Raw genomic sequence first — 26,444 nt, forward strand, 5'->3', positions numbered from 1 at the left:
CTTCAGAAATTCATTTTTTTCATTATTCCACTCATTGATGTCATGACCTAAGGCCCTCACGGTCTGGAGATGCCTGTATTTCAATGGCAAGTTTGCCTGGGAAGACCTCCTCCTCAGCTTGGCAGGTCCAACATCCAAACCAGGCAAATAAAAGTGATGTAACAAAAACTTGTTCAAACACTTTTTTTATTAGTTAAAATAAAAAATAAACTCCACAATACCTAGAGACCCCAAGTGCCAGTGGCAGTGGACATGAGCCATGGATCAGTGAGCCCACCAAAACAAACCAGAGCACCAGAACACGCAAAGCTGGGGGTCAGGAAGCCACGAAGGACGTTGGGAGGGGGGGGGGGGGACGACACCCCCATTACAGTGTCACCCTCTCCTTACAACCAGGAGCCGACTTACATTGTATATTAAGGTTGGCTAATGAGGCGAGTGAAAGACTACAGTGCTGAGTGCAGGCCGTCCCTGCTGCAGTGCCAGCTAGTATTCCCATGTACGCTCTTGGGATTCCAACTTTTGAGCTAGAAGTTGGTTAATTGCCTTCATTTTCACCCTGTGAGAGAAGTAAGACAGGAAAACAGTTACACATTCTGACACAGAAAACATATAAAAATGAAACTAGGAGAATAATTAACGCTAGCAGCCTTCAGACTGAGGTGGTAGAGGACACACCACCGGGGGAGTGTCGGTCTATTTGGGCAATGAGAGCTCCACCGCCCTCGTTCAAGGGCTGGGATGGGCCCCAAAGCTGACATCTGGCTTTAAGAGGGCATTGTAGCCGCAGTAGATTAAAAATAAAGAAAATAGTTTAAATATGGCAGAATCAAACTTGTGTTTGTTCTTCTGAAGTCTGGTTGAGACTAGGGAAAAGCTAGTCCATGTGACAGTGAAACCAAAGGAAAACATTAGTTATTATATGTGTTTATGTTCCAAGATAAGCCAAAATGAGGCAGCAGCTGACAGTCTGAAAAGCCCACCGCTCATGGCAACCTCCTGGTCCTGAAAAAGGAAGCAGCAAAACATGGAGAACCTCTGAGCTTTGTCAAACAACACATGAAAATGGGAACACCAATGGGCTTCACATGCAGCAAACCCATGGTCAACATTGCACAGAGGGGAAAACCAGCCCCTCAGAACAGCCACATGCAGCCTGGAGATGGGGACACTGGGGAGCAGGGCTGGGGCGCAGCCTTACCTCTCCGCCGCCTTCTGTGCCCCCTGGAGCAGCTGCCTCTCCCTCAGCCGCCGGCTGCGGTGGAGCCAGGTCCTCCTGCAAGGCACAAGGGAGACGTTGGCCTCAGCCGCCATCACCCACCTGGGGCAGGCAGAGCAGGCCACACAAAGCAGCCCCAGCATTACAGAGGCAAACAGAACACTGTGTTTAGCATCCAGTCAGTCTTGTTCTTTTCCCGACATTTTGTGTCGCTGAGATCAAACACAATCATGACTCCCTCTGAGCATCCTGCTGCAGGCTGCTGTCTCCATGTGGCTCCTGGGGGAGATGGATCCATAGGGAAATGAAATTGCCCATATGAGCAGCACAGAAACCACTTCCATCACAGCTTTGGGCGCTGTCCCTAGCTGCCTTCTCAGAGCCAATCGGTCTATCTGCAGGGAGAGCCATGCACTGGGGATGCTCCTCATGACAAGAACAGCGGGGCTTCTTTCCTAGGAAATGTGCTCTTCATTTGCATCGCATTGTTGGCTGAGATAATTACTGCCACATCCTCTGGCCTGCACTAAGTGAGCCCAGGTGCTCTGATGACATCAAACCACGTGCATGATGGAGACCAATAACCCCACACAGCGGGAGCTGGGGCTGCTGGGGGACACCATGGTGCTGCTTGGGTCACTTCACCACTGCCTTTTCTCAACGAGTACATACAGGGAGGCTGTACCCGAAGGAGTGGGGTGTGCATGTCCTCACTTGGTACTTGTGCTGCTTGTTGTGTCTGTTCAGCTGTGCGCTGCCAAGGCCGCACTGCAGCAGGGGAACGGTGACTCAGCCCTATTTATAGAAAGGGAAGCTACTGTGCTCCCTGAGAGCTTTTCTGAGCGGTTGTGGCAGGAACCAGCACAATCACAGGATGGAGAGGTGTCAGCCTGTGCTGAGGAGTTCTGGCGGCCGCTTTCTCACGCGCTCCCAGCCAGCCCAGAACAGTGGGCACAGGCAGGTACCAGCAGGATGGGGTCTGGGTGATGGGCTGGGGGAACGCACCAGGGAAGGCACCGTGCTGTAGCTGAGGAGCAGAAATTGATGGGCGCCCACCCCTGGTCACAGGGCAGTGCCAGCAGGGTGAAACCTGGCCTCGGGAAGGGCAGCGGGGATTTGGCCATTCCTGTCAGTGTTCATCCTCTAATGAAAAGGGATAAAATAGCGTAAGGGAAAGGAACGTTACAACCACAGAGCACCACTGTTCTTAAGTGGCAAGCAGACAAATCTTTCTTTTCCTCAGAAATATATTACCTTAGCAAAACTACTTAGAACAACAACAACAACAAACAACCCTTCATTTAGATTGCTAAGGGCTGTTTTCTTCTATTCTTAGGGGGAGTATCGAATCTTTTGGCTTGAGGAGAGAGACACACAGTGGCTGAACACAGACGTTACAGGAAAAAAACAGGGTTCATTACAGGAACAGCATTTGAGATTTTGTGTACACATTCATACAGAATATGTACACCATGGAAGATTCTAGTATATGACCACTCACAGAGGTTATGAAACATGGTTATCTGTTCAAGTATCACTGATGGAAAAATAGAAAATTAGGCCTGTAATTTACCAAAACTGCTGTGCAGCGCTAAGAAGTCTTACGCAGAGTACGTTATCTACACATTTTAATCTGCTCTGCTGAAACAGATTTAAAAGTCACACAGGTCTTGCAAAGAAATTAATGACAATTTAATCCTTCAGATTCCTCTACTTCCAAAGTTCAACATAGTTCCTTTCTTCACCTCATGTTCTCAGTTGTATGTTTCTCTGTTCATTCCTTACACAGACAGATAACAGCTACTTGTTGTAAAGCGTTATCCCACAGGATGGCCTGCACAGCCGTCAGCCAGGGAACACACACCCTGAGTCCTTGCAGTGTAAGGCCTTACTGCTGCCCTGACCGCCCTGTTCTGCGCACACGTGCCCCAGGATGCACAGGTGGGAACACGCTGCGCGCCGAGCAGTCTCAACTGTTCCTGCTTTTGGTTCCTTCGGTGCAACCATCCTCATCTGAGCAGAATGAAGTCTGTGTACACACACTGCTCCTACTCTGAATGTGCAGCTGTTAGGAAAGCCATGGCACTGGCACAGCACATGTGTGCCGGGCCCAGTGCAGGGAGGAGCGAGGGGACTGCCCAGCATTCACGTGTGACTGATGCCTGCTAACATGCTCTGTGGGGCAACACAGAAAGCCATCCGAACCGATGTGCTAAAATGAGCTAACAACTGAGCCATACAGAAATGGGCAGGAAACATAGATGGGAAGGGAAGGTCAAGGTGGAGGGAGAGCTGTGGGGAAGCACGAGCTGCTGGGGAACCTGATCCGGACCCCAGGGAGGTTCAGTGTGTGCATACGCACACGCACTTGTTTCCAGCCACGCCATGTCTGCAATGCAGCAAATTTTGTGCTGTGTCATGCAGACAAAAAATTAATCCTCGTCTGAGATGGGGATGCTCAGTGGGTGGCAGTCTCACTGGAATCCCTCACTGCCTGCTGCAGGCATTGAGATGGGCGCAGAGCCATGGACAAAACCCACTACTGATGGTTCTTGTTCCGTTGTGAATCAGGAAGAACATGCAGAGTGTGTTATCTTTTAACTTACATATCTTTAAAACCTCGCAAACAGACAGACCCTTCACACACTGTCACGAGACAACCTTCTATTTTTTTCCAGGGTCTCTCAAACACGTTACAGTGCCCAGTGCTGCTAGGGACAGTCCCTGGTCACTCTTCCATTAGCAAACAGAGCTCTGCTGCTACCCAGCCCTAGATCCTGGCCAGACCAGCAGCTCACTGTTGGTGCAGCAAGTTCATGCTGCCAGCCAGTCCTTGCCTCTCCCTGTCACCCAAAGGTACACAAAGCTCATCTCCCCCCACCTACGGGGTCCACTGAGTGCATGCCCACAGCCTCACCGCTGTTCCCTGGCACAACAGAGATTAACCACATCCCCAGGGCTCAGCACTTCTCCTGCGTGTGCCCTTTCTGCATGCTTTCAGGAGGACATTTTGTGTCACTCAGAGCCACTTTTGTTGGGCTATTTTCTCAGAATTTATGCAGTGCGTGGAAGTTTTGTTTCACATCACAATGGGTTTACTGTCAGGTCAGGAAATTCATCAGCCAACCGTCTGAACAATTAAACCCATTTTGGCCAGCCTTGCTTTGCTTTGATTCTGGGTTTGGATGTTCTGTGACTAACCTGGCTTGCCTCACTACCAACGATATTCACCACAGCTCTCAAAAGAGGGTAAAAACAAGTGGGCTCAGCAAGAAGCTGCCCACACCAGACCCCTGACCGGCCTCACACGTGAGCAGCTGCTGGTCATTATCCCTTGGGAAGTGTCTTGTCTAATAGGCAGATGGGCCTTCCCCTGAGGAGCTGTCCCACTCCTGCACACAGCCCTCAATTCAGCGCTTGAACCAGCTCAGAGTTTCCTGCTGTGAAACCACGAATTGCGAACAGTTGCAGATATTTAAAGCATAATCCAAAGTCAAGCTCTGTCCTGCAGGCCACCAAAGGCACAAACATACCTTTTTTACAACTCCTGTAGTGGCCACGATGGTCTCTGCTCCTTCTACCGTCTTGCTGGCCACCGTGTTCACACTGGCTACCACTGCCTCTCCCACCACGTTGGCCTGCTCCTTAGTCTTCTCAGCAACTGGGATTTCAACAACAGAAAGTCAGTCATCTCACTGCTGTCAGAGGCTGCCAAAGCAAGGCACAATAAGATGGTTGCATTAAGATAAGGGAGAAAATCAGCCCTGCTAAAGTCCTTATTTGTTTTTTTAATATGACAGCACATGTGAATTTAGATCATGTAGGTATGGGCTTTATTTTGTATTAATTACTGCCCAGGGGAATTCAGGCACTAAATCTGATCAGTCTTCATCTGCAACTGGAGACTGAAAAATTCACTGCAAGATACTAAGAGACAGTCAAGCAAATGAGGTATGTGCGCTGCAGGCTGCGCGTGACCTCTCCATAGGCACACTCCGTTTGTTCTGTTTGATGTAATGCAGCTGGTAGAAAACAGTAATTTGGTCACCAGATTAGTCAGAGAAGGTATCTGTTGCTCTCCTTGCAAGGCAGAGCGGATGGCTCACTTCCTGGGGCTTGGGGCTCCCAGGAAAGTCCCCCATGGTCCCTGACTGTAACCAGCAGCAGTACCCCAGGCCACAGTTGTGCCCAGCAGGACTGTTGCAGGCACGTCCTCTGCACGTTGGGAAGCTCTTATCTTCGTGAAACGCACAACTGCTATTAACCAGCCATGTCTGCCAGGTAACATCTGCTGGTTGTTTCTGACCTGCTCTAATTAAATATTTCCTCCCATTCAAGAGCACTGCGAGTGCAGACCCAAACCATAGCTGCTCTGTTCACTGAATGGAAGGTCATGCAGACCCGCGTATTCTCCAGGGACTGCCACTTGGCAGAAGCAATGGGGCTGCAGCAACATGGGACAGGTATCTGCATCTCCCTCGAGGCGGTGCGCTTACCTGAGGTCACGCTCTGCACTACACCTTCCTTGGTTTTGGTACCTGTGAGAGGGAACAAACGGTCCATCAGCACTCAAGCGTAACAAAATTGTTACCAGAGTACTTCCAGAATGAAAGAGAAGAGCTGACTGGAGGTAAACCACTGTTAGGCAAAGTGTAAAACCAGGCAAGTCGAGTGTTACGCAAAATTCTCTGCAAAAATCTCACTTACTTTGCTCCTTCAGGTAACGCGGAGTTACACCCTGGCTCTCCTGCCTTTCAACTGGGCACCATACATACGCTCACACTGCGATTTACCTCACTGCTGTCAAGGAGGGATGAGAAGCACTCAGACTGCAACAAAAGCGGCCCTGAAGGCATCATTCCCGTGCGCAGCTTTCCTCCCGGCACCACCGAGCTGCTGCCCGCCCCCAGCGCCCGCACAGCGCAGCACGCACGCTGCGTGACACCGCGCGGTGCCGGAGCAGCCCCCGCACCTCGGTGCCATTTCACGTCAGGGAAAAAAAAGCTTCAGCCCGCGCGGTACCGGAGCAGCCCCGGGCGCGGTGGGAGAAGCCGGCCGCGGCCACACGTCGTTCCAACCGCCTCCCGAGCGGCGCAGCAGCTGCGGGAGCTGATAACGGCCGCTCCGGCCCAGCGCTGCCCCGCCTGCCCGGCACACGCCGTGCGCTGCGGAACGTCATTCTCAATTGCCGCCTTATTGTGGTGGCTGCGAGGGTTGCGCCCAGCCTAGAACAAAGCTGTCCCGCTATAGCGTGTCCGGAGCATGTCGCTCCACCTTCCCAAGCTGCGTCAAACCGAAGGGGTGAAACGTTCACTTTACACCTGCTACTGCTGTCCGTGCGTCTACTCACGGTGCTTGCGACACGTGCACTGCTGTAAAGCGGATTTTAAAAGGGTGCGTATGGTAAAGTGCGTGCGGAGCAGGCGCACGTCTTGTTTGTGCCACGAGTGCAAGCAAGCTCCAGAATGAGCCAAGAGCACGGGTTCGGCAAGGCTGCAGCCCCGCTTCGCTCACCCCCGAGCTTTGCCCTGCATTCCCGGTCAGAGAGCAGCTTCGGCAATCCAAGCGTGCGATCTGCAGCCCGGTCTCGCCTGCGTTCGGCTCAGCAGCAAAAACCCCGAGACGAGAGCCGCGCCCCCCCGTACCGACTGACGAGGTTTTGGGTTCAGCCGCCCCCGGGGCCGCGTTCCGCTGCAGGGGGTGACACCGCCGGCGGCGCGGAGCTGCCCCGCAGAGGAAACAAACGCCCCGCTGCCGACGGGCGGCACGAGCAGCCCGCAACGGGCCCGAGCCCGGCCCCGCGGCCGCGCCCGCTGACTCAGCCCGGCCCCGCCCGGCAGCCGCTCCGCTGCCCTTCGCTTCTCGGTCCTCTCCCGCTGCTGCGGTGCGCGGAGCCAACAGCTCCCCCCGCCCCACCTCGGCGGCTAGAGGAGCGTGCTGGGTGCCACAGCACCTCCGGGGCCTGGCGGCAGCATTTTCCTCCGGTGTCTGCAGAGCGAGCTGCCGGGACAGCGCCCTCATCCACCCTTCGTGCGGCACAGCGTGAGACACGCTGGCTCGATACACTCGGCTCCGTTGCAATGAGCGTACTCGGCCTCCACCTCCCTTGCCCCTCTGAGCGTTCCCAGCGCCTGCCGCCACTCGTCGTGTCCCTGAAAGACCCAGCGCAGAGCACGGGCTGGGGTGTGGCAGGGCTGAACCGGGGCTGTACCAAAACCCCTCGTCATCTCCACCTCTACTTGGTCCTCATTCCACGGTTCAGATTGTAAAGCGTTTAGAAACCGTAGTAAGGAGCTCAAATCTCCTGAGCAGGCTCCGTGGCTCGCCCCGCAGCAGGAGAAAATGAAAACCAGGTCAGAATATGGAGATGTGAAACACTGCCCTAAGGAGATGCAAGGAATTCGGTACACAAATCTGGAAGGTTCCTTTCTAACATCACTCGGAGCAGGAGCAGTGTCGCAGTCTGACACTCGGACACAGCATTTCCAGGCTGGCATGTCAGCTCCTGCGGCTGCCTCACTTACATACAGAGATGCTCTGTGCCTTTTGCTTGTGAGTCAGCTTCAAACTGAAATGTGAGCTGTTACGTGTTCATTTGCAGCATACCATTAGCTGAGTGTTAAAAAATTCAGGATGAAGACATAACCAGGGCAGCTGCACAGGAATTTTGTATTTATTTCATCTCTAATTTAAATCTGTCTCTACACGTACAGCTTTTGCCAATATAGCTGTTTTAAATACAGCAGCTGCACACAGCTGTGGGTAGTGTGGCACGGTAATGGAGGAGCCTGCTCACCAACTTTCGTGCTACCTGACCCCCCCACATGTGGAGGACAGGAAAGCTGTGCCAGGTGCAGCCATTGGCACCAGGGTGAGCAGGCCTGGGAAGCGAGAACTCTGCAGATGGATGATACCTGGAGCATCCGACCATCCCGACATGTACTCTCATGCTCTAGGCAGCGCAGGAACCGGGTGTTGGGGTGACCTTGAGCAGAGAGGGTTTGAGGCACAACATTAACTGAAGGATTTCTGGGCCGGGCAGGGGTCGTGCTGTTTCTCAGAACCTGTCCAGGGGGCAGGATGAATGTGGGTGTCTCTAGTAAAGCAAGACTGATGTGCATACAGGTGGTGAAACAGAGAAGGATTTCAGCATCAAAGGGTGTGTTTTTGGAAACAGGTGCATCCTGCAGCCCTGCTCCCGACGCTGCCGGCTGCTGGCAGGGGCTGGCCGGCACACACCTCGCACCTGGGTGCAACAGGATGGCAGCGCAGGGAGGGCAAGTGGCACCCTGCAGGCACCCAGCACGGACCTGGCAGTCACACACTCTGCAGGCACCCGGCAGTCAGCACAGACCTGCCAGTCACACACCCGCTGCTCCGCACCACACTGCTGCCACCTCTCTGGGCAGCAGTGGTTTCTATGCCTGGCTTCCAGCTAGGGAAACTGAGGCACGGGGTGGCTGCAGCATCCCAGGATTACTCTCACCATTCATTCCTCAGCCCCACCACAGAACAATGTCACCAGACTTTCTCAGAGACAATTTGTGTGGCAGTTCACACTCCAAAGCGAATCGAAAAGAGCTCTTACCTACGTACATCACACCTTCTTTAGTCTTCTCTGCAGCCTCTGTCACTCCCTGCTTGGTCTTTTCTGCAGCAGCCACCACACCTTCTTTAGCGATGGAGAACCCTTTCTTAAAGACATCCATCCTTCTGGCTGCCCTGGGTACCAGCTGGGTGCGGGGCAGCAGCAAGCGGCTCCTCAGGAGGGGTCCTGCCGTCAGCAACCCTGCCCTCGCTAGATCTTGCCTCTCCTGCCAGGCTCTGTGTCTGCTCCGGTTGCTCTGCTGGAGGAGGATGGTGTGACAAACCTCGCAGCCTTCACCGGCTCTTATTGATTAAGTGCACTGCAGAGTAGCCAATGCCTGCGAACAGCTGGTACTGAAATATTAATGATATGGATCTGCTTGGTAAGATTTAAGGAGGGAGGGGGAAAGAAGGAGGACAGAGGTACGTAAGAGACTTTCTGGAAATCCTCCAGGTAGATAAAGCTTTTAAAAGGCGCTGCGGTGCTCTCACTCAAGGATGCTCTCAAGTGAAGAGGAGATGTTTTATCCATAGAGCTGAGTTCCTGAAAGTGCCTCTGCCTGGGGCTGCAGCAAGCACAGGCTCCTGCGGGTCCCTGGGAGGAGGAAAGCACGTGAAGTGCTGGTAATAAACCTGACAGGGACAGGTCTCTGGGTCTAGCTGTTACCAGAACGCATCGCACACAAAGCAGTAACCTGATTTCTCATAAGCGCTGACTGAGAAGGGGAGAAGCTAGCACTTGGTGCCCAAGGACAGGGAGCTGGAAAGCCCACCAGCCACATCTGCAATGTCTGAAGGCAGCCCCCCAGACACCAAGTATAAATCACAGTTTGGGCTTGGCTACACACCCCGTCACAATGGCTCGCTTCTGAAAAACATGATGGCTGCAGGAGAAATCTTGCTTCCTATTTGTTTCTGGGCTGAGACACTGCAGAAGGATGTAGGTGGGAGGACTGATGGTGGAAGCCTTGAGCTGAAGACCCACTTGGCCTCAATGCCTCACCAGGAAAAAGTATCGTAACACAGATCGTTAATCACCACTGGATATACTTAGTGATTTACCTTGAGTTCGATTCTTTCTGGAATAGTTCCTAAGTGGCCCAAAATCAGCTTTCCTACTGCTGCCAGACTGAAACCCAACAGAAGCAAGTTCTGGTACAACACAGTAGTGTTTTGTTTCTGGTGCTGTACCCAGGGAAGCCATGAAGCATCCCTGTGTGCACCAACCCAGCTCCTGCTCGCTAGGCAGGGGGAGAGAGAAGCCCCAAGGCTGCAGCTGTGGCACAGGGCGGTGCACAGGCTGTGCTCTTACTGCTGAAGTCAGCAGATTTCTGTGGGTTTGGGAAGTGTTTTCTTACTCCATGCTGAAGTAATGGAAGGACTGTTCATCTGGAAAATAAGGTAAAGATTTATTAGTCTTTTCCTCACCAATGGTTCTCCTTGCCAATAAATGAACCACAAATTCCCTTCTGAATGTGGAGGAGCTAAACCTCTTATAGACTAAAAAATGTATTGATTGTTAGCTCCAAAAAAAAAAAAAAAAAAAAGTGCAAAATTCAGAGAAAGGCCATCACAACATATTGAACATTGTAAGATCTCTCACTGTTCTAGACTGCCGTAACAGTGAGGGAAGAAAGGCTTTTCTTTCCAGACTTCCAAACATCCTTTCAGTGGCTGACTGACTACAACCCACAGGGCCCAGTGTTCCTAAACGTGAGATGTGTGTGCCCTCCTGCATCAAGCAGCGGGAGGCTGAGTATGGCTCCCTCTGGTTCCATTAGGCACAGGGCAGGTGCCAGGTTTTTACCACATTTGGTAAAAAGTGAATTGGCCATCCTTGGGTATCGGTGTGGGGCCCATTTACTTTTCCTTGAGGCTTTCAAAGAGCATTAAGGTGGAGCAGAGAGTTTCCCAGGCACTTCACGGGAACGCCCAGCCTGAGAAGGCTGTGAGAAGTATTTTTTGATTTTGTTGAGCTATTGTCCTGCCATTGTAACTTGTGTAATTAAATGCTGCATATTTTGCATTGTTGTAGAAGTTAACAAATGCAAGGAGTATCGAGCCATCCTGCAATGTGGGAGATGAGTCATCACTCGAGTGCATCAACTGGTGCTCAAGAGGGATACTCCTTTCCTGCGCTCTCCCCTCCCAGCGACCTTCAGACAGAACTGACAAGAGGCATTTAAAGCTCGCTGGATCACTCCCAAGGCAGCCAGCAGTTTGCACAGACATTGTTTTACCTTGAAACCCTTTTAGGAAAGCTCTGGACTCAAGACAATGTAGTAAGTGACCTATGTAGGGCAAGCATCAATAATAGCTCCTGAACGTTAGCCACTTTGTGGTATTTGTACCCTCCTACTCTAAGCCAAGGATCTAGTGCTCATTTGTTGCCACTCCTGCCTCAGGGGAACCTTGCAGCGGGTGAGGTCTGTGCCCGAAAAAGAATTTTCCCCCTGTAGTAGATAGAACACCTTAATGAGGAAAGGAGTTGTTCCTCCAAAGGGCGGACCGCCCAAGATCAGCCTCGCAGCTGGCCTGCTGGCAGCCCCTTTTTGTCCCTCGCCCGCCCTGGGATGTGCTGCAGAAGCCTCTAAGCCAGGCCCTCCACCCCTCCCCAAGGCTGATGTCTGGATGCTGTGCAGTGCATGTGCTCTCCCACAGTGACTCTGCAATATGTGCAAGACAGGTCTAACTCGAGCCTACCTGTTCCCTAAAGCAGGCACAAGGGAAATCAAGGAATGCAAAGGAAAATCAAAACCAAGACTCCCTGTTCCCTTCTGCCCAATTTTTTTTTTTTTTTTTTTTTTTGTGACTACAACAGATTGAAAGAGGATTTCAGTTAATTAGTCTCTCTTCCCTCTGGCTCTCTGGGCTGCCAGTTACTGTTTGCACAGCACTTTAATCTTGTCCTCAGCCATGAGCCCGTGCTGTGGGCTGTCAGCTGACAAAGGCATCTTGTTGAAGGGAATGGGGTTTGGTCATCTCCTATTGAAGTATTTTGGTGGCATATGACGTCTGAAAGATGGGCTGCTTTGTGGCTGGTGCACATCCTTTGCTTGGGAAGTTTTTGCAAGGAGAATAATGCTAACAATAACAGGATCAGACCTTGCTCTATATAAACAGAAGTCCTCTCTCCGTTTATGAATACTTCAGAATGCAGAAAGGAGAACTGTCTCAGATCACCCATTTTCATGCTCTAAAGAAAACAAGCTGCTCTGCCTGCCATCCTCCTGGCATGCAGCAGGGACTCACACCCCAGGCACAGGTCTGCATGGCTAACAGAAGATTTCCTCTGCTGAGGCTGGCAGGGGGGTGGGCCTTCGGAAGACACATAGGCAGCGGCTGCCAGGATGGCTCGCAGCCGGCTTTGGTGGCGGATCTCTGCTGCTGAGCACCACTGGTGGGTTCTGAGCAGGAAGACAAACACACCGTCAGCAAGAATGTGCCTTCCTCTCCTGGGGGCAGACCACCAAAGCCCAGCTTCCTAGCCCCGCTGCCTGCCCGCACAGGGAGCATCGCTGGGGCACGCAGCTGGGCAGAGGATGAGGCAGCATTTTCCAGACCTAAAGGCAGTGGTGGCTGCCGAGCAGCTCTCCCCTTGCTGTGGAGATATCAACAAAGCTGTCCTATTCATCTTCACAGACAGAAAATCCATTCAATTATTCAGTCTGCCTCAGAGGTTTGAGGCTGGAATAAATGAGTCTGAGGCAACTTATGCTTATTAAAATAATTCCAGTTTTTCTGGGTTTTTCAAGCCTTTTTTTTTCCAGGACTTTTTTTTTTCCTTTTCTTTTTAAATTATTAAGATTCTGAAATTATAATATAGATTTAAGAGCATTGCAGAGTAGCAGTGAATTCGGGAAGATGCAAAAGAAAACAAAAAATTATCTGAACATGTTAATTGGAAATTTAGTTTCTAATGTCTCTTTCTGCAGAGAGAAGCTGCCAGGCATCAGCACCGCATTTGCTTTCCAAGTGAGCACAAGCCATGTCTCCAGCATGATGTTTGGCGCTGCTTACCTGCTCCTTCTGCCTCCCGTCGGGTTGCGGCCTCAGGGCTTGGGCTCTGAGCTCCTCTTCTGTGGATCGCTCAGAAGGCAGTGCCAATGTTTGACATCTTGGCCATTGGAGGTGCAGATGGGACACTGGCCTCTCAGAGCAGGAACCATGGGAGGGGGTTAAGAGCTGTGTTTAGTGTAAACAGTTATAATTAACAGACAAGGCGTGAGTAGCCATGACAATTATCAGTAAGTTCATGGAGTACATGAATGAGTCTGGAGTAACTGGTGATGCACTGGGCACAGGCTGCCCAGGGAGGTGGTAGAGTCACCGTCCCTGGAGGTGGTCAATAAACGATGAGTGTGGCACTGAGGGACATGGTTAGTGGGCATGGTGGGGATGGGTCGAAGGCTGGACCTGATGATCTTAGAGGTCTTTTCCAAACTCAGTGATTCTATGATTCTAAGACTGGAAGAGACTGTCCTCAGAAAGCAAAGAGCAAATTATTGTGGAAAATGACCTTATGTGTCTGTTTTCCATGGTTCCATGCTGCAACACCAGCTCAAAAAATAGGCAAAGTTGTGATGCAGTGTGTTCCTAAACAGGTACTCCTCATATCCACTCCTCTACAGAAGTTAAACAAGAAAACTTCCATCATAGTCCAGCAATAAATTAACTGTTATGAACAAATAGTATAATCTGAATACGTTATTCAGGGAACCTAAGACATGACAGTTAATAATTCAACAGAAATCTTCACTAGTGTTGTCTAGTGAGGAGGGTCCTTTGAGTAATTCACAGTCTACATGTATCCATGGCAGTGTCTATGTTACATCCAGCACAAGGACAGGGATGTCAGTCCCCAGCACACTCAGTACTTTAATGTCTTTCATAACCACTACTGAAAAGTCACATTAAATGATTAACCTGGCAATGGCTGAGCAATCTGCAGCACACACAAGAAGAGCAGCAGATGTTTCAGCTGGGATGGCAGAGAAGCATTGCCTCACTGCTTTGTAGATACCGCATCCAGGAAGAAGAAAGATGTCATGGGTGATTAAGTGGAAAGGCTCACGCTGAAAGACAGGACCAAAGGGTTTGAAAATGGGTCACAAATGGGGTATCTTCATCATCTGCAGTACAAAACCACTGTTCTGCAAGCCATGATCCTACAGCAGTTCAGGTTTTACACCTGTTATTTGTTTTGCCTCACGTTCATTTCAGTTCCTTCCCTATAATGGGTTGTCCTAAGTAAACAAACACAATGCTTAGGTCACATCCAGTTACTTATAAGAAAGTCCCATTTGCATGTGAAAAATGGCACATAAAATATGCACACACCAGCATGAACTTGTGTTCTAGCAGGATGCGTGCAATTAGGTAATAAAGGCAGCAGGAAGGAACATAGGGAAGTTGCTTACTTCTCTCAGTCTTAAGTCCAGAATCTGTGACTTCATCTCCCTGGAGAAGTGACTGCAGCAGCAAGAGCAGGTTTTGTCCTTAGAAAGGCAGGAATCTCTCCCTGCCTTGCTCCTGTGGTGCCCCTGCCCAGCAGTGACAGCCATGAGACATTAAGGGCGTCTCCATACATTTCTGGGTTCTTCCATTACTCACAGAGGAGAGGCAGGCAAGAGGAGGGGATTCCAGATCTAACCAGTGACAAGGAGAACCAAGTCCATGGTCCTTAATAACAAGGCCTTCCAAAATCCTAGAGAGATTTTATCCTCCTTTATTTTTCAGCAGACATTGGAACGACTCCAGAAAAGCTTTACATTTAATACTCTGCAGGGCGGACTGAGCCTTCGGCCGTGCTTCTCATCAGTCACTCCGAGGCATGCTCCAGCTCTCCTGCACCAGAACCCCCACCTGCTTTGTCAGGAAGCATAATTCCACACTAATTTTATTCTTAAAGATGCCAGAGTGCATCATGCTGTGAGGTAGGGAGGAAAGAAACACACTCTGCTTTATGACAGCAACCAAACCGAAAAGCAGCAGCATCCACTGAAGTGAAACCAGTAGCATCCTGCTTCCATAGCCCTTTTTTTTTTCATTATTAGGATGAGGTGACAGATGCATCTCTTTGTTACCAACTCTTGGCAATACCCATTAAAAACGCACAGAAAAATCAAGCTCAGGATCCAGAGATGACAACCCACACAGAAATCCCTGAAAACGCTCAATGATCTTGACCTCTCTGAAGATCTATATGAAAATTTTCTTTTTTTCTGGGGATAGAATAAGATTCATAGAATTTTGTGGAGGCCACACGAAAATGGATGTCCATAAGATCTTTTTTTTCACTGTGCACTTACTCCAAAGATGTTAACAACCGCAATTGGTTGTATGTACCGAAACTGCTAAGGCCAGGGCATTTCAGACATTCAAATGGAGAAACAAACGTTTGCAGACACGGGAGCAAGCAGGTCTGTGGTATTTTCTGGCACCATAACGAGAGTCTGTTACACCACTTAGTATTTTCTTTCCTTTCTTTTCTCTTCCTTTCCTTTAAAGCTAACATCCTTTTCCTGTGCCTGAGGGAGAAGGCAGCTGATAAAAGCCAAGTTCCTGTTCACAGATAAGTTTAGAAGGCAGCCAAACTCAGAAGTTCCTTGAATAAGTTATATCCCTACCACCTTTATTTTCCTCCTCTGTTAGAGGCATTCCACACAGGAACCGGGCTCACATTGTTTGATGGCCACGGACGTTTCCAGAGTGGCTGGGAGGGTCGAAAGCTTTTTCCGCTCTTTGTTACAAATTTTTTTTTTTTTCCTTCCTTCTTCCAACTTTTCATTTAAAGAATATTGCCAGGGCGTTCCAGCACTAAACCAGGCTGCGCTTCGGAGAGGAGAACAAGAGACAGGTGTAACTGGGTGGGAAAAAAGCCCACAATGCTTGTGAAGGTTTTGCTCATCTGTAACACAATAGGATTGGCAAAGCTGGCCAGGCACATCGACCACCATGGCTATCACGATGTTCTAATGCACAGCTCAAAGTCACAGAACCACAAGACCCCCACACACCCGGAGAGGACTCTGCTGCATGAGGAAGAAGGCTCCTGGGAGGCAGCAGGGCGCCGGGCGGACGTGGCAGACTACCCTGCGAGTATCTCCTACCCACACCAGGGAGAAACAGAGCAGCTGGAAGCTGCGAGCCCACCGTCCCGAAGTGGGTAAGTACCCAAATACGCATGTTCACGTGATGGTGGTGGAATTGCATATGATAAACATATCAAGCTGATGAAAGATCGTTATGGATGAAAGTTTCTCTTTGAAATACATTAGATTTTAGGGATCAATCTATGTCCAAATAGGAGAGGTTTAAATGTTCTCACTACGGGAACAGAAAACATAATTGCTTGTGGAGGATGAAACCGCAGACGTGGCTGACTCTTTGTCCTAGAGACAGCAGGATGGATGTTGTGCCTGGATGCACCTGGCACAGCAAAGCCATGGGGCAGAGCCCTGCAGCTCTCCTGGAGCACAATAACACAAAACACTACTTCAGGCACAGCAGAACTAGATAAAATTAATTCCTGACTTTTTCTCTTCACACACCAGTGCAGGTTTTTACCTACTGTGGCAACCTTTGCTCATCACCTGAGCATACTCAGCTCAAACTTGGGCCTTGGGGAAAGAGGAAGATTAGAAAAAGAAGGGTGGGATGTTAGCAAAACAGGAACAATGAAGAGTAAATATACAAGGAGTAATAAATAAGCATGAAGATGCTACAAATTCAACCTTCCCCCACACCTAAAGAGAAAAGAGAAAACAAAAAAGGATTTTCACATGCTTCTCATGATCATCACTAGCTATGTACCCATCCAGAGTAGATAAAGCATGTACTTCACCAGAAAAATTTCCAAACACTATGCTTTTTTGAGTTTTACAGGGCATGTAAGTAGGTCCCTGAATGTTTAAAATAGCTGAAAACCAATCAGGACAGCGAATGAATCTTTTATAGCACTGATGGAAGGCTACTGCAGAGCCCTGCTCAGGATGGCTGGAACTGCAGCACAGCCAGTGCTGTTCACAGCTCACTGCTTCGGGATGCTCTGATTCTTCTCTTCAAATGTTCTTGGGGAAAGGAGATGAGGGAGCTGGAAAGACACTATAAAACCTCACTCATGTCACAGTTCCTTTCCACACACAAAAAAAGTATGCCATCTTGTTTCTAAATCTCATCTACCTGTAAAATTAAGGCCTCCCTTCTGCATATAGTACAGTGCAGGACTTATAGCCCTGTTTTCCTTCACACTACGTCTCCCTGCAAATCTGTATGCCATACCGCTAACCTCCCGTCATTTTCTAAATCCCACAAGTATTGACTTGCAATTTTCTGAGGGGCAGTGTTCAATAGTGGCACACACTTAATTCACCAGCTGCTGGTTAATGCATTTCAGACTCCAACAAAGCAAGGAAAGAAAACAGAACCATTACCATGGCCTCCTGTGCTGTGCTGCAAGGTGACAGGCATTTGATAGCTTGTTGAAATGCTGACATCAGTCTAAAAGCTAGAAATACTACAAAAATTGAAAGGTGCAAAAAGATACTCAGCAAGGCACTGTAATATACTCTCCTAATTGGGACTTTTTCCTTTACTATGTGACTTGTGTAATGCCGTTCAGCACAAGTTATTACTCATCCTAATTTCATCCCAAGAACAGAAATACTTCCTCCTTTTAAGGAGATGGTTGCATAATGAGTCAAATCACAACGCTCTTCCCTATTACAAAGCAGTGCTGATGACTACATGCAGTCAAGATCTAGCCTGGCAGTAGCTTCAGGGCATTCAGTCTTTTGCAGGAGCAATCACATTTAGAGTGCACAAGCCCAGCAAGGTGGCACAACTCAGGAAAGAAATTCAATGCTTTCATAGGAGTTGTATCCCAAACTGAGTGGGGAGAGTGTGTACGCTAACAGACAACACAGGTCTGCTTGTGCCTGTGCTCCAAATTCTTAATGTTGCTGAAGCAACGCACCTTCAAACTCTTGAAATCCTCACGTCCGTACCAGGCATTCACAGCAGGAGTGGCCTGTTTGCATACACAAGGAGTTGCCAGGAGTCTGGTATTTCCTCCCTACAAATGTGACACGTCCTGGAAATAGCACTGAAGAGTGGGGCTTCCACCTCTGAAGGAGAGAGCAAGGGGAAAGGCATTGGGAGTTATGAGGAACTCAGAGACGCAGTGAGATCCATGCACACCACAAAAAGCTCTGGGATGGTGGAAGCCAACCACTGGCCCGTGGTAACTCTGTGACACCTTTCTAGCAAAAATTAATGATCGTTTCCTCCCCAAACTCTTGCTATTTTCCTTATGTGTTAGAAATAATGATTGTTACAAAACATTATTAGATCTTTTTAAAATAAATGAGTATTATTTTTCTCATTATGGTCATTTGAGTAATTGGAAACCATAATGACTAATATGCCCAAGGCAACCGGAGTTCCCTGGGTTCTGTTTCAGCATGTAATGTGAAATGACTCATTAAAGCCCCGTCAAATGCTTGGATATGTTATGTTACTAACGAATTCCTCTCAGAATAACATGGCTATTCTAATCTGAGTTTTAAAATAAGAATATCAGTAAAAAGTCGCTGCCTTTAAGTGACAGTTTTTAATGAGAAATGTGTGGATAATAAAGAGCAGTTTCAACTGTTTGTTAGAAGAAGAGCTAGGTAAGAGTTTGGTATCTCAGCTGTTGCTTGTATCTGAGTGCACCAGAGAAGCTGTGCTTGTTCAAAGTGGGCAAGCGTTTGTACATGTTATTTGCAAAATCAAAAGTGGCCAGTTTTCCACAGGAACCCACCTTTTTGCTTTCCTTCTTTTTTTCCCAGAAGCTGTGTCTTGTATGATTGATCAGTTTGACATTACACACTTCCTTATGGCTGAGATAAATGGATCCATGAGTACGCAAGCTTACCGCAGAAGTAAAAAGGGAAGTGGAAGCACAAGTGTACAAAGATCTGTAGTCCATTAGCATCTGTTTTAGCAACAGAAGTTGAAGAGTAAGAACCGCAAAAACAAGTTCTAGATTTCATAAATACTCAGTGAATAATACCCATAATTCCAATGCACTCCTCATTTCCCCTGTAAAACAGAAGCCTAATGCAGAACTTCAGAAGCTTTCCTGTGGGTGGAGATGGGCAGCTACAGCGAGCCTTGAAAAGCTCCTTGGGATAGGTGATTTTTTAAAAGTGATCCAGAAGATATCAAATAATAGCTTGCAAGTTTGCATTAGCTCATCATCTATGGTAATCCTTACCACTAGTTGCAGCCAGTTCAACTCAAGTTATAATGAGAGGATAATAAATGCATCAAGGAGATAATACATCCTTGTTGTTATCCTGAAAATTGCAGTGTGGATGGCATCCAATAGCTTGTGAAACTTCATCATAAACTGACAGCCATCTTGGAGATTTTTGTTTCTTTAGAGCCACTGACATCAGATAGTTGATGGTGACACATAGAGCAAGGCATGGTGCTGAGGGCAGCTAAAGAAGGCTGCAGAAGCATATAGCTGCATCCATCCCCGAGGAAGCAAGAGATACATACAGGCAGACAGAATTGGACACATGTCCTCCTGCATGCAGCCAGGGATGTGATGAACCAGACTTTGAAAAGAAAGTTCCCCCAGCCCTGGGAAAGACACACCATCTTCTCTGTACCTATCAACTCACCTGTTTGTCCAAGATCCATGGAAGGACCTATGCTGTAATTACACCCCAGAAGGGTTCCTATTTCACAAAGTGAACCATGCACAGAAGCACCATTACCAAACCACTGCAGCTCAAGACTCCTGTATTTTCTCAGCATTGAGCAGCATCCCATTTGGCTGGCTCTAATCCAATCCCTGTGACTGCACCCCCACAAAGAATTGGGCTGACAACTCAGATTTCATGCACGTACTGTTCATATTTCATTAAAAAAAATAATGAAGCATCTAAAAGGTGTGGTTCCACCACATGCTAGCTTGGACAGAAAAACTCAAAGTTCCCTGTACCCTCAGCTGGCCTGACCTGCCAAGGAACACTGTAAACCAGATCACTTAAGTGTTCCAGGTTAAAAATAAGCTCATGAAGAAAAAAAAAAAAGCAGAGGCTATTTTTGACTTTACCCCTCAGTAACCACACTGACAGAGCTGGTCCCCAGACTGATGGCTCGCTCAGGGAAGGAGAAATGGAAGTGGTGATGAGGTGGAAATGAGCAGAGGAACTAAACCTGGCTTCCCTCTCTATGACAAAATCATAGAACTTCTCCTCATCTCTTTCCTAAAGTGAAATCATTGCCAAGTAGTTCCTGTCCTGGATTTACTCTATATCCAAGATGGCAGGTATTTTAGTTCTCTTTAATACATAAACACGTGCTCAATCTCACATCTATTGCAATTTTTCTTACAATTCAAATATTTGAAAAAAAAAGAACATAATAAAAAAATCCTGAGTTATAAACAGAAAAGGCAAAAATCTGCAGAATAATTAAATCCTTAACCACGCTGACTTATGTCAGGGTTTGTATACACAGTTCTGTCAGGTCACCCCTTGATGAGAGGAAGGCTTTCTGATGTCAGCCAGCAGCGTTGTTATCTCACTGAAACACGCACCTCTTCCTTTAACTCTGCACTGAGACAGCCACAGAACTGGTCTCGGTGATGAGCCAGGGCATCCAAACAGGGAGCAGCTATCCTTCAAAGTGCAAAGAAGCTGAGGAAACCAAAATCGCTCTTATTCTAGGAAAAGTCAGAACAATGCTCAATCTTAACAGTTTATTTTCTTTTCTGCTTTTACAGGAAAACATCCATTGATTTGATTAATATCAGTTTCACAATGACTCATCTATTTCTTCCAAATCAGACAGGGGCTTTCTTAGGATGTTTATGGGATACTGAAATTTCCCGCCAAAGGGGAATAGAACACAGGCTTAAAATAAAGCAAATTCTGGATTAAATGCAGCTTAATGCGATCTTCAGCCCCTAACATCCTGCACACTAGTGGAATGGCCAGAGTGCTCAACAATAGCTTTGGTAGTGCCAAGTTCATTAACAGAAGCAATGGCTTCCCTATCAAAATTTGGCACTTGGCTCCTTTCAGGATTTTTGGAAATTTGACTTCAACTCTCTTGTTGAGCTGCGCAGCTGCAGGTGGAATAGCTCTCCCTTAGTGTATTTGATGAAGTTCCTGAAGAAACATAGCTTCTCTGAGTGCAATACAGTAGTTATCTAGCCCTCCACATACACAGGACTCTCTTATTTCCTTTGTTACATGGCTCATTAGTGCAAGCTGTACCAATTTGTTCCTTCAGAAGACAGCAAGGGATCTCTTGTTTAAGCATAGTGACAGAATCCCCAGCAATGGCTGCTGGGTGAATCCAAAGCCTTCCTACTGTTGAGGGTCAGTACCCCTCAAACAAGCCATTAGCAGCCAACCCTGAACAAACTGAAATTTTTGCTGAGGCCAAAAGTTGATCAGGACAAGCCTTGCTGCACACTGAGCACATGAAGTTTGGGAACCTTGTCTTGCTCTGCATCTTTTTGACTCCCTGCCTCCAGCACAGCTGTGGTGGCATGGGAACACCAGCTGCAATCCCACTTTAAGATGAAGTGAGAGTGCTATGCTAGCAGTGGGCTTTAATCTGCAGCTATCAAAAGATGAAATCCAAGTTTAAGCTGCCTTCAGGTTGGGCTGTAGAACTTGCACTGTGATGAGGAAAACAAAAAGAAGGAAATGGCTGTGGATGCTTTGTGAAGAGAAGAAAACTCTTGCACAAATTTCTCTGCGGTAGCCGTACAACAGCTGGGATTGCCTCAAAAGCTGTTGCAGCAAAGTCTGCTTTCCCTGAAACACTGCTTGACGTGAGGCTCCAAGCTCAGGACTGGATTTACTCAGAAAGCCATCACGACACTATGGTCACAGGGCATTCTGCAGGACAGGCCACAGGTGAAAACGTACTAACTGGCACTACAGCTGGAATAAGCGTGTCATTTATTCAGCATGACTCAGGACTCTGGGAGACTTGCAGCGCTGCATGGAAATCCAAATGCTTGGCATTGCCGCTCTTTCAGCTCAGCTTGTTAAAGTAAACTGCAAATCAGTCTACCTTCATCAAATCCCAGTAAGAACCAGTAATGTTCATGGGATGAGGTGCAGAAAGAGCCCGGGTTCCTGCCCAAGAGGGAGCATTACCCATCATCAGGGAAAGAGGGAAACAGGAGAAGTAGTTCCTGCTGCCTGGCTCATGCATACTGCTACCTGCTCAGCAGAGCAGAGAATTCACTGATGAGCTGACAGGTCACCAGCAATCACACACCAGCTGCTAATTAAAAGCAAGGGCACACCTTGTTCCTTATGAGAGCCGGCACCTTTTTAAGTACTTAATCCCTTTGGCACTCCCCAATGAATTAACTGATGAGTCTTTCTTAAAACTGACATGCATGGTCCTAGTTTAGACTAATTTAAATGCAATTCTTTACCTCTTCTTTTAACTGAGTGCTCTTTTATTGTCAGTGAGAGTTTTGCACTGTGGGAAAAACAGAACACAGATTGTTTTACTGCTAAAGCCTGATTTTTTTCTGCTTCAGCTGGAGTAATCCAGGAGCCTGTGCAAGTTAGTGGAAAATCACTTCAAGTTCAGAGAGACCACTCACAGAAACACAGAATTGCAGGGATTGGAAGGGACCTCTGGAGACCATCGAGTCCAACCCCCCCGCTAAAGCAGGTTCCCTACAGCAGGTCACACATAGTTCCCTGTCTTCTTTCTTGAACTTAGGAGCCCAGAGCTGGACAGCCTTCTATTGTCATCTAGTAGCACATCTTAGCAGCAGTAACTGTATGTCTGGTGCCTTTTGCACTGTACAGAAAAGGAAAGAGCTATAGGCCTTAAAAGATTTGCATTCTGTCAGTAATAGTCACGAACCGCTGGGCCGGAGTTCTCAAAGTAATTATAGGAACTGCCTTCTTTGAGAATAGAAACATGAGGAAACTGATGTGAAGGACAGCTCCTCTGCATGAGTACGGACAAAAGAATAACAAAACTCATGGAAAAACAACATCCTGAATCTTTTGTTCATGCAAAAATTCCACTGACCCAGCAGCTGTCTAAAATGATGCATTACAGTGGCAATCAGGAGAACACCACCAATAAAGCTTAAGTACCTAGCTGTGCTGAGGGGGCATTATTCTCATCTACCATCATGCTGCTGTTATCAGTTGGAACACTGCATGGAAAAGAGCCAACCCTGTATTCATTGTAACAGAGTTACGGCCACTTTGCTTTACCTCCTGTCCCAGGGTTGTGAAAGCAGGATGTCTGACCAAATTCTAAAATCAGAGACAGAACTGCTTGTGTTTTGCTATGTTTCAGCAAAAGCAGGTGTAGCATCCAACATAAACAAACAAACAAAACTGTAAAATCAATTTTTAGTTTTAAGATTAGAAAAGTTCAAATGAAAGGAGCTTGAGCTCTCCTGTATCTGCTGAATCTTTCTTAAAGGCTGCCTTGTCACCAACTCTCTTTAACCTCAGAGAAAACAATACACTTGACTCAAAATTAGGTAGAGACAGTCACGTGTGTGTTGAGACTGTTTACTAAGGAGATTAGAAGTAAGGCTAGAAAAAAAAAAGACCTTGTTTACTAAAGAAAACTGCTAAAATACTTTTTTTCTGGGTTCTCAAGGTTAATACAATTACGGAGTATTTTTAGTAATAGATAGCAAAGTTTCCTTAAAGGAAGCATTTGACAAGATACATAAAAATACTGCAATAGAAGTTTCACCTTCGGGCACATGTATCTATACTGCAGCTCATTACAGATAGGAAACACGGGCCTTACTTATTTACTCGACAAAATAATACATTTTGATAAATTTCATCCGACTCAAATCCACTAAAAATTTTTGTGATTAAAACCAAAGCACTATGTATATGACATCACTATTCAGCTTCATGAATCAACTTTTACACTGAGTTAGGGAAAACTAGCAAGCAGATACTAAAGAAAAAGCAAACATACAGTAATGTGACCACCACTAAAGGCAGTTTTTTATTCAAAGTATGTCAAATTCCCTTTGTTTTGTATGATTTGTCCCGCGTAACACATAGTTATCCAAGCATCAAGTTGGGATCAATTTCTGACACAACAGAACACCCTTCTATGGGTGAGAATCTAGAAGCAAGCCCACCAGATATCTACAGCATGTCTGCAGGTTTTGAAAAGAGTCTTCATATTTTCTACTAAATGTGTTTGTGCATTTATATGTGCAATATAATAAAACACTCATCTTGCTCACACACATGTTCACGCATGTAAACATTTGGTTTGTAAGGCTTATGTGACCAAAAGGACTCGTCTGGGAGCCACGCATGGTGGGAAAAACAAATCGGCACAGATGATGATTCATGGGGCGTGGGCTGTTTTCATCAAGACAGAACAAAACATGAAAGCAAAATAATCCTATTTGAAAAAGAGATTTCCACATGGAACGTGGACCCTTGCTGGGATCTGGCAGGCACCCCACTGGGCCAGTCTGAGGCCCTGCACATGGCACCAGTGCCAACTCGGTCTAGCAGCACGGGCAGGCCAGGTTATTTTGCTAGAAAAGAAAAGACCAGAGAGGATTTGAGCTGCAAAAGCCACTCCCAGCGATGGTTTGCTAGCCACATGACAGGGGACAGCTATTTTGGCTTGGAACCACAAGAAAAGTGGCAGCAGATTGCTTCTGCACAGCTTTTACGCCTGTCCCTAAGAATTGAGCAGCTTTGTTCACAGGTGTGCTTGCTGACAGCTCAGCCACGCTGTCCCTTGAGAAGCTGGGTGCAGTGAGCATGGGGCACATGCCCAGCTCACCCAGGCTGTCTGCTTTCCCTCTCCAGGTTTCCAGCTTCCTTCCCTTCTCCTGGCTGCCCCGCTACTCTCCCAGCTGCCATGACCGCAGCTTCTGCTTTCGTGCTCGAGTCGGTTCCCCATTGTTTCTGCACTCAGACAAGAAAGGCAAACTTTTTCCATATATGCTGATTATCAGAGATTTAGTTCCCGTGTTCCCATTTAAAAATACATTGCCTAAAGTTCAGCCATTCTTTATCAGGCACAGCTCTCCCCCACACAATGCTCTGCTGCATTTTAACACAAACCTAGGGAAAACAAGAACCTCCTGATCCTTCCAAATACCCCCATGGATATAACTGGTATTGTTTAAGACCTGATTCTGCTTTTGTTTTGAAAAACTAGTGTTGATTTCTTATGGGAAAGGAGTTTAATAATATGCACAATGGCACAAAATACAACTTCTATTTTTCCTCCAGGCTTTTAGGAGATACACAGTGTTTATCGACAAAATCAAGCAGTAAGATTCATAGTAGTGGCTGTAACGATATCGGATGCTTGCAGGTAGGGAGAGGCAGAACAACAGACCTCTATAGGTGGCAGACAAAGGAAAAAGAACGTATTGTGAAAACAGCACATTGCCAGAGCTGATGCCCTGCTGTAAGCCAGTCAGCTTTCCAGGGCTAACAGGTTTCCCAGCCCGGCAGCCTGTTTGCGCTTGTCTATGCACAGACACTCTGGAACATTTGTTGAATCATTTTTAACAGGTACACATTTTTTCATTTCTTTCTCCCTGTTGCTGAAGCCCACTAAGGAAGAGGATTAGAATATTTTACCATTTATCGTGGTGTTAAATGTTACTCCATAACTTCCTGCACATGTAGTTCCAGGAATCGATGTAAAATGTAATTGCTAGTTCAGTTCAGTGATTTTTTCTCCTAACATTTTATAACCAGACTTAAGCAGCAGGGTCATCTCATCTCCATGCAGCTTCTCTGACTCAACAAAGCTTGCACATCCCTTTTCCCCACTTCACTCTGTGCTGGTGCGGCCTCACCTCAATCACTGTGTGCAGGTTTGGGCACCACGATATAAGAAGGACATAAACCTATTAGACACCATCCAAAGGAGGGCTACAAAATTGGTGAAGGGTCTCTAGGGCATGGTGTATGAGGAGCAGCTGAGGTCCCTGACTCTGCTCAGCCCAGAGCAGAGGAGGCTGAGGGGAGGCCTCAGCTCCTCACAGGGAGAAGGGCAGCACTGAGCATCACTCACTGATGACAGTGATGGGGCCTGAAGGAAAGTCATGGAGCTGTGTCAGGGGAGGGGCAGGTGAGGGTTAGGAAAAGGTTCTGCACCAGATGGCAGCAGGCATGGAACAAGCTGCTCAGGGCAGTGGGCATGGCCCAAGATCATGGAGTTCAAGAAGCGTTTGGACAGTGCTCTCTGACATACGGTTTGAATTTTGGGTGATCTGATGGGGCCAGGGTTGGACACAAAAATCAAGATGGCCCAGTAACCAATCAGAAGTAGCAATATTTTGGAAGACACCAATTATTAACAGAGTTTATGTAGGATTAAGTTTCCAGAAGCAGTCAGTCCAGACCTGATGAGTCAGTCATGAGGCATTTGAAATGGCAACATGCCTATCCAGGCAGTTTGACATTTAAAGTGACATTAACCTGCAGGTTATCATGGGTTGGAAATTTCTCCTGCTGAATGGAAAGGCTGGAAATGGAACCAATGCGTCAAAGTTCAGACAATCAACCCTTCTGTTAGAAACTCTGATAAGCATCCCAAATGAAAACAAAGGAACTGGAAGTCG

At 47.6% G+C, this 26,444-nt stretch overlaps 2 protein-coding genes across 6 annotated transcripts in view; one reads left to right on the forward strand and one right to left on the reverse strand.

Annotated features, from left to right (window-relative positions):
- SNCG (synuclein gamma) lies at positions 169 to 10,311 on the reverse strand. 2 transcript variants are annotated; one of them, XM_021398781.1, is made up of 5 exons: positions 8,808 to 9,042; positions 5,716 to 5,757; positions 4,753 to 4,880; positions 1,202 to 1,276; positions 169 to 559 (listed from the first exon to the last, which is right to left on the reverse strand). In XM_021398781.1, the coding sequence occupies exons 1-5, from the start codon at positions 8,926 to 8,928 to the stop codon at positions 539 to 541; spliced, it is 387 nt and encodes a 128-aa protein (XP_021254456.1). In that variant the 5' UTR covers positions 8,929 to 9,042; the 3' UTR covers positions 169 to 538. The 2 variants fall into 2 exon arrangements, with proteins under 2 accessions (XP_021254456.1, XP_021254455.1); XM_021398780.1 differs by lacking the exons at positions 169 to 559; positions 1,202 to 1,276 and adding an exon at positions 6,865 to 8,204 and having other exon boundaries at positions 4,790 to 4,927; positions 8,808 to 10,311.
- MMRN2 (multimerin 2) overlaps positions 15,381 to 26,444 on the forward strand; it is a 24,041-nt gene continuing 12,977 nt past the window's right edge. For 2 of the 4 annotated variants that reach the window (XM_021398777.1, XM_021398779.1), the window contains exon 1: positions 15,381 to 15,974. In XM_021398777.1, coding sequence (XP_021254452.1) covers positions 15,694 to 15,974 — 281 coding nt within the window. In that variant the 5' untranslated portion in view covers positions 15,381 to 15,693. The remainder of the gene's footprint in view (positions 15,975 to 26,444) is intronic. The other 2 variants (XM_021398776.1, XM_021398778.1) reach the window with 1 other exon arrangement.

This window comes from Numida meleagris, chromosome 5 (genome assembly GCF_002078875.1).
Source record: "Numida meleagris isolate 19003 breed g44 Domestic line chromosome 5, NumMel1.0, whole genome shotgun sequence".
NCBI classification, from domain to species: domain Eukaryota; kingdom Metazoa; phylum Chordata; class Aves; order Galliformes; family Numididae; genus Numida; species Numida meleagris.

Bases quoted from the DNA above. Each gene is read 5' to 3' on its own strand.
- SNCG (XM_021398780.1), bottom strand. From the start codon at position 7,240: ATGAGGGCGCTGTCCCGGCAGCTCGCTCTGCAGACACCGGAGGAAAAT. The intron at 5,758-6,864 runs GTACGGGGGGGC...TCCCTCTCACAG, and splicing joins ACCCAAAACCTCGTCAGTCG to GTACCAAAACCAAGGAAGGT. The intron at 4,928-5,715 runs GTAAGCGCACCG...TTGCTTTGGCAG, and splicing joins AGTGCAGAGCGTGACCTCAG to CCTCTGACAGCAGTGAGATG.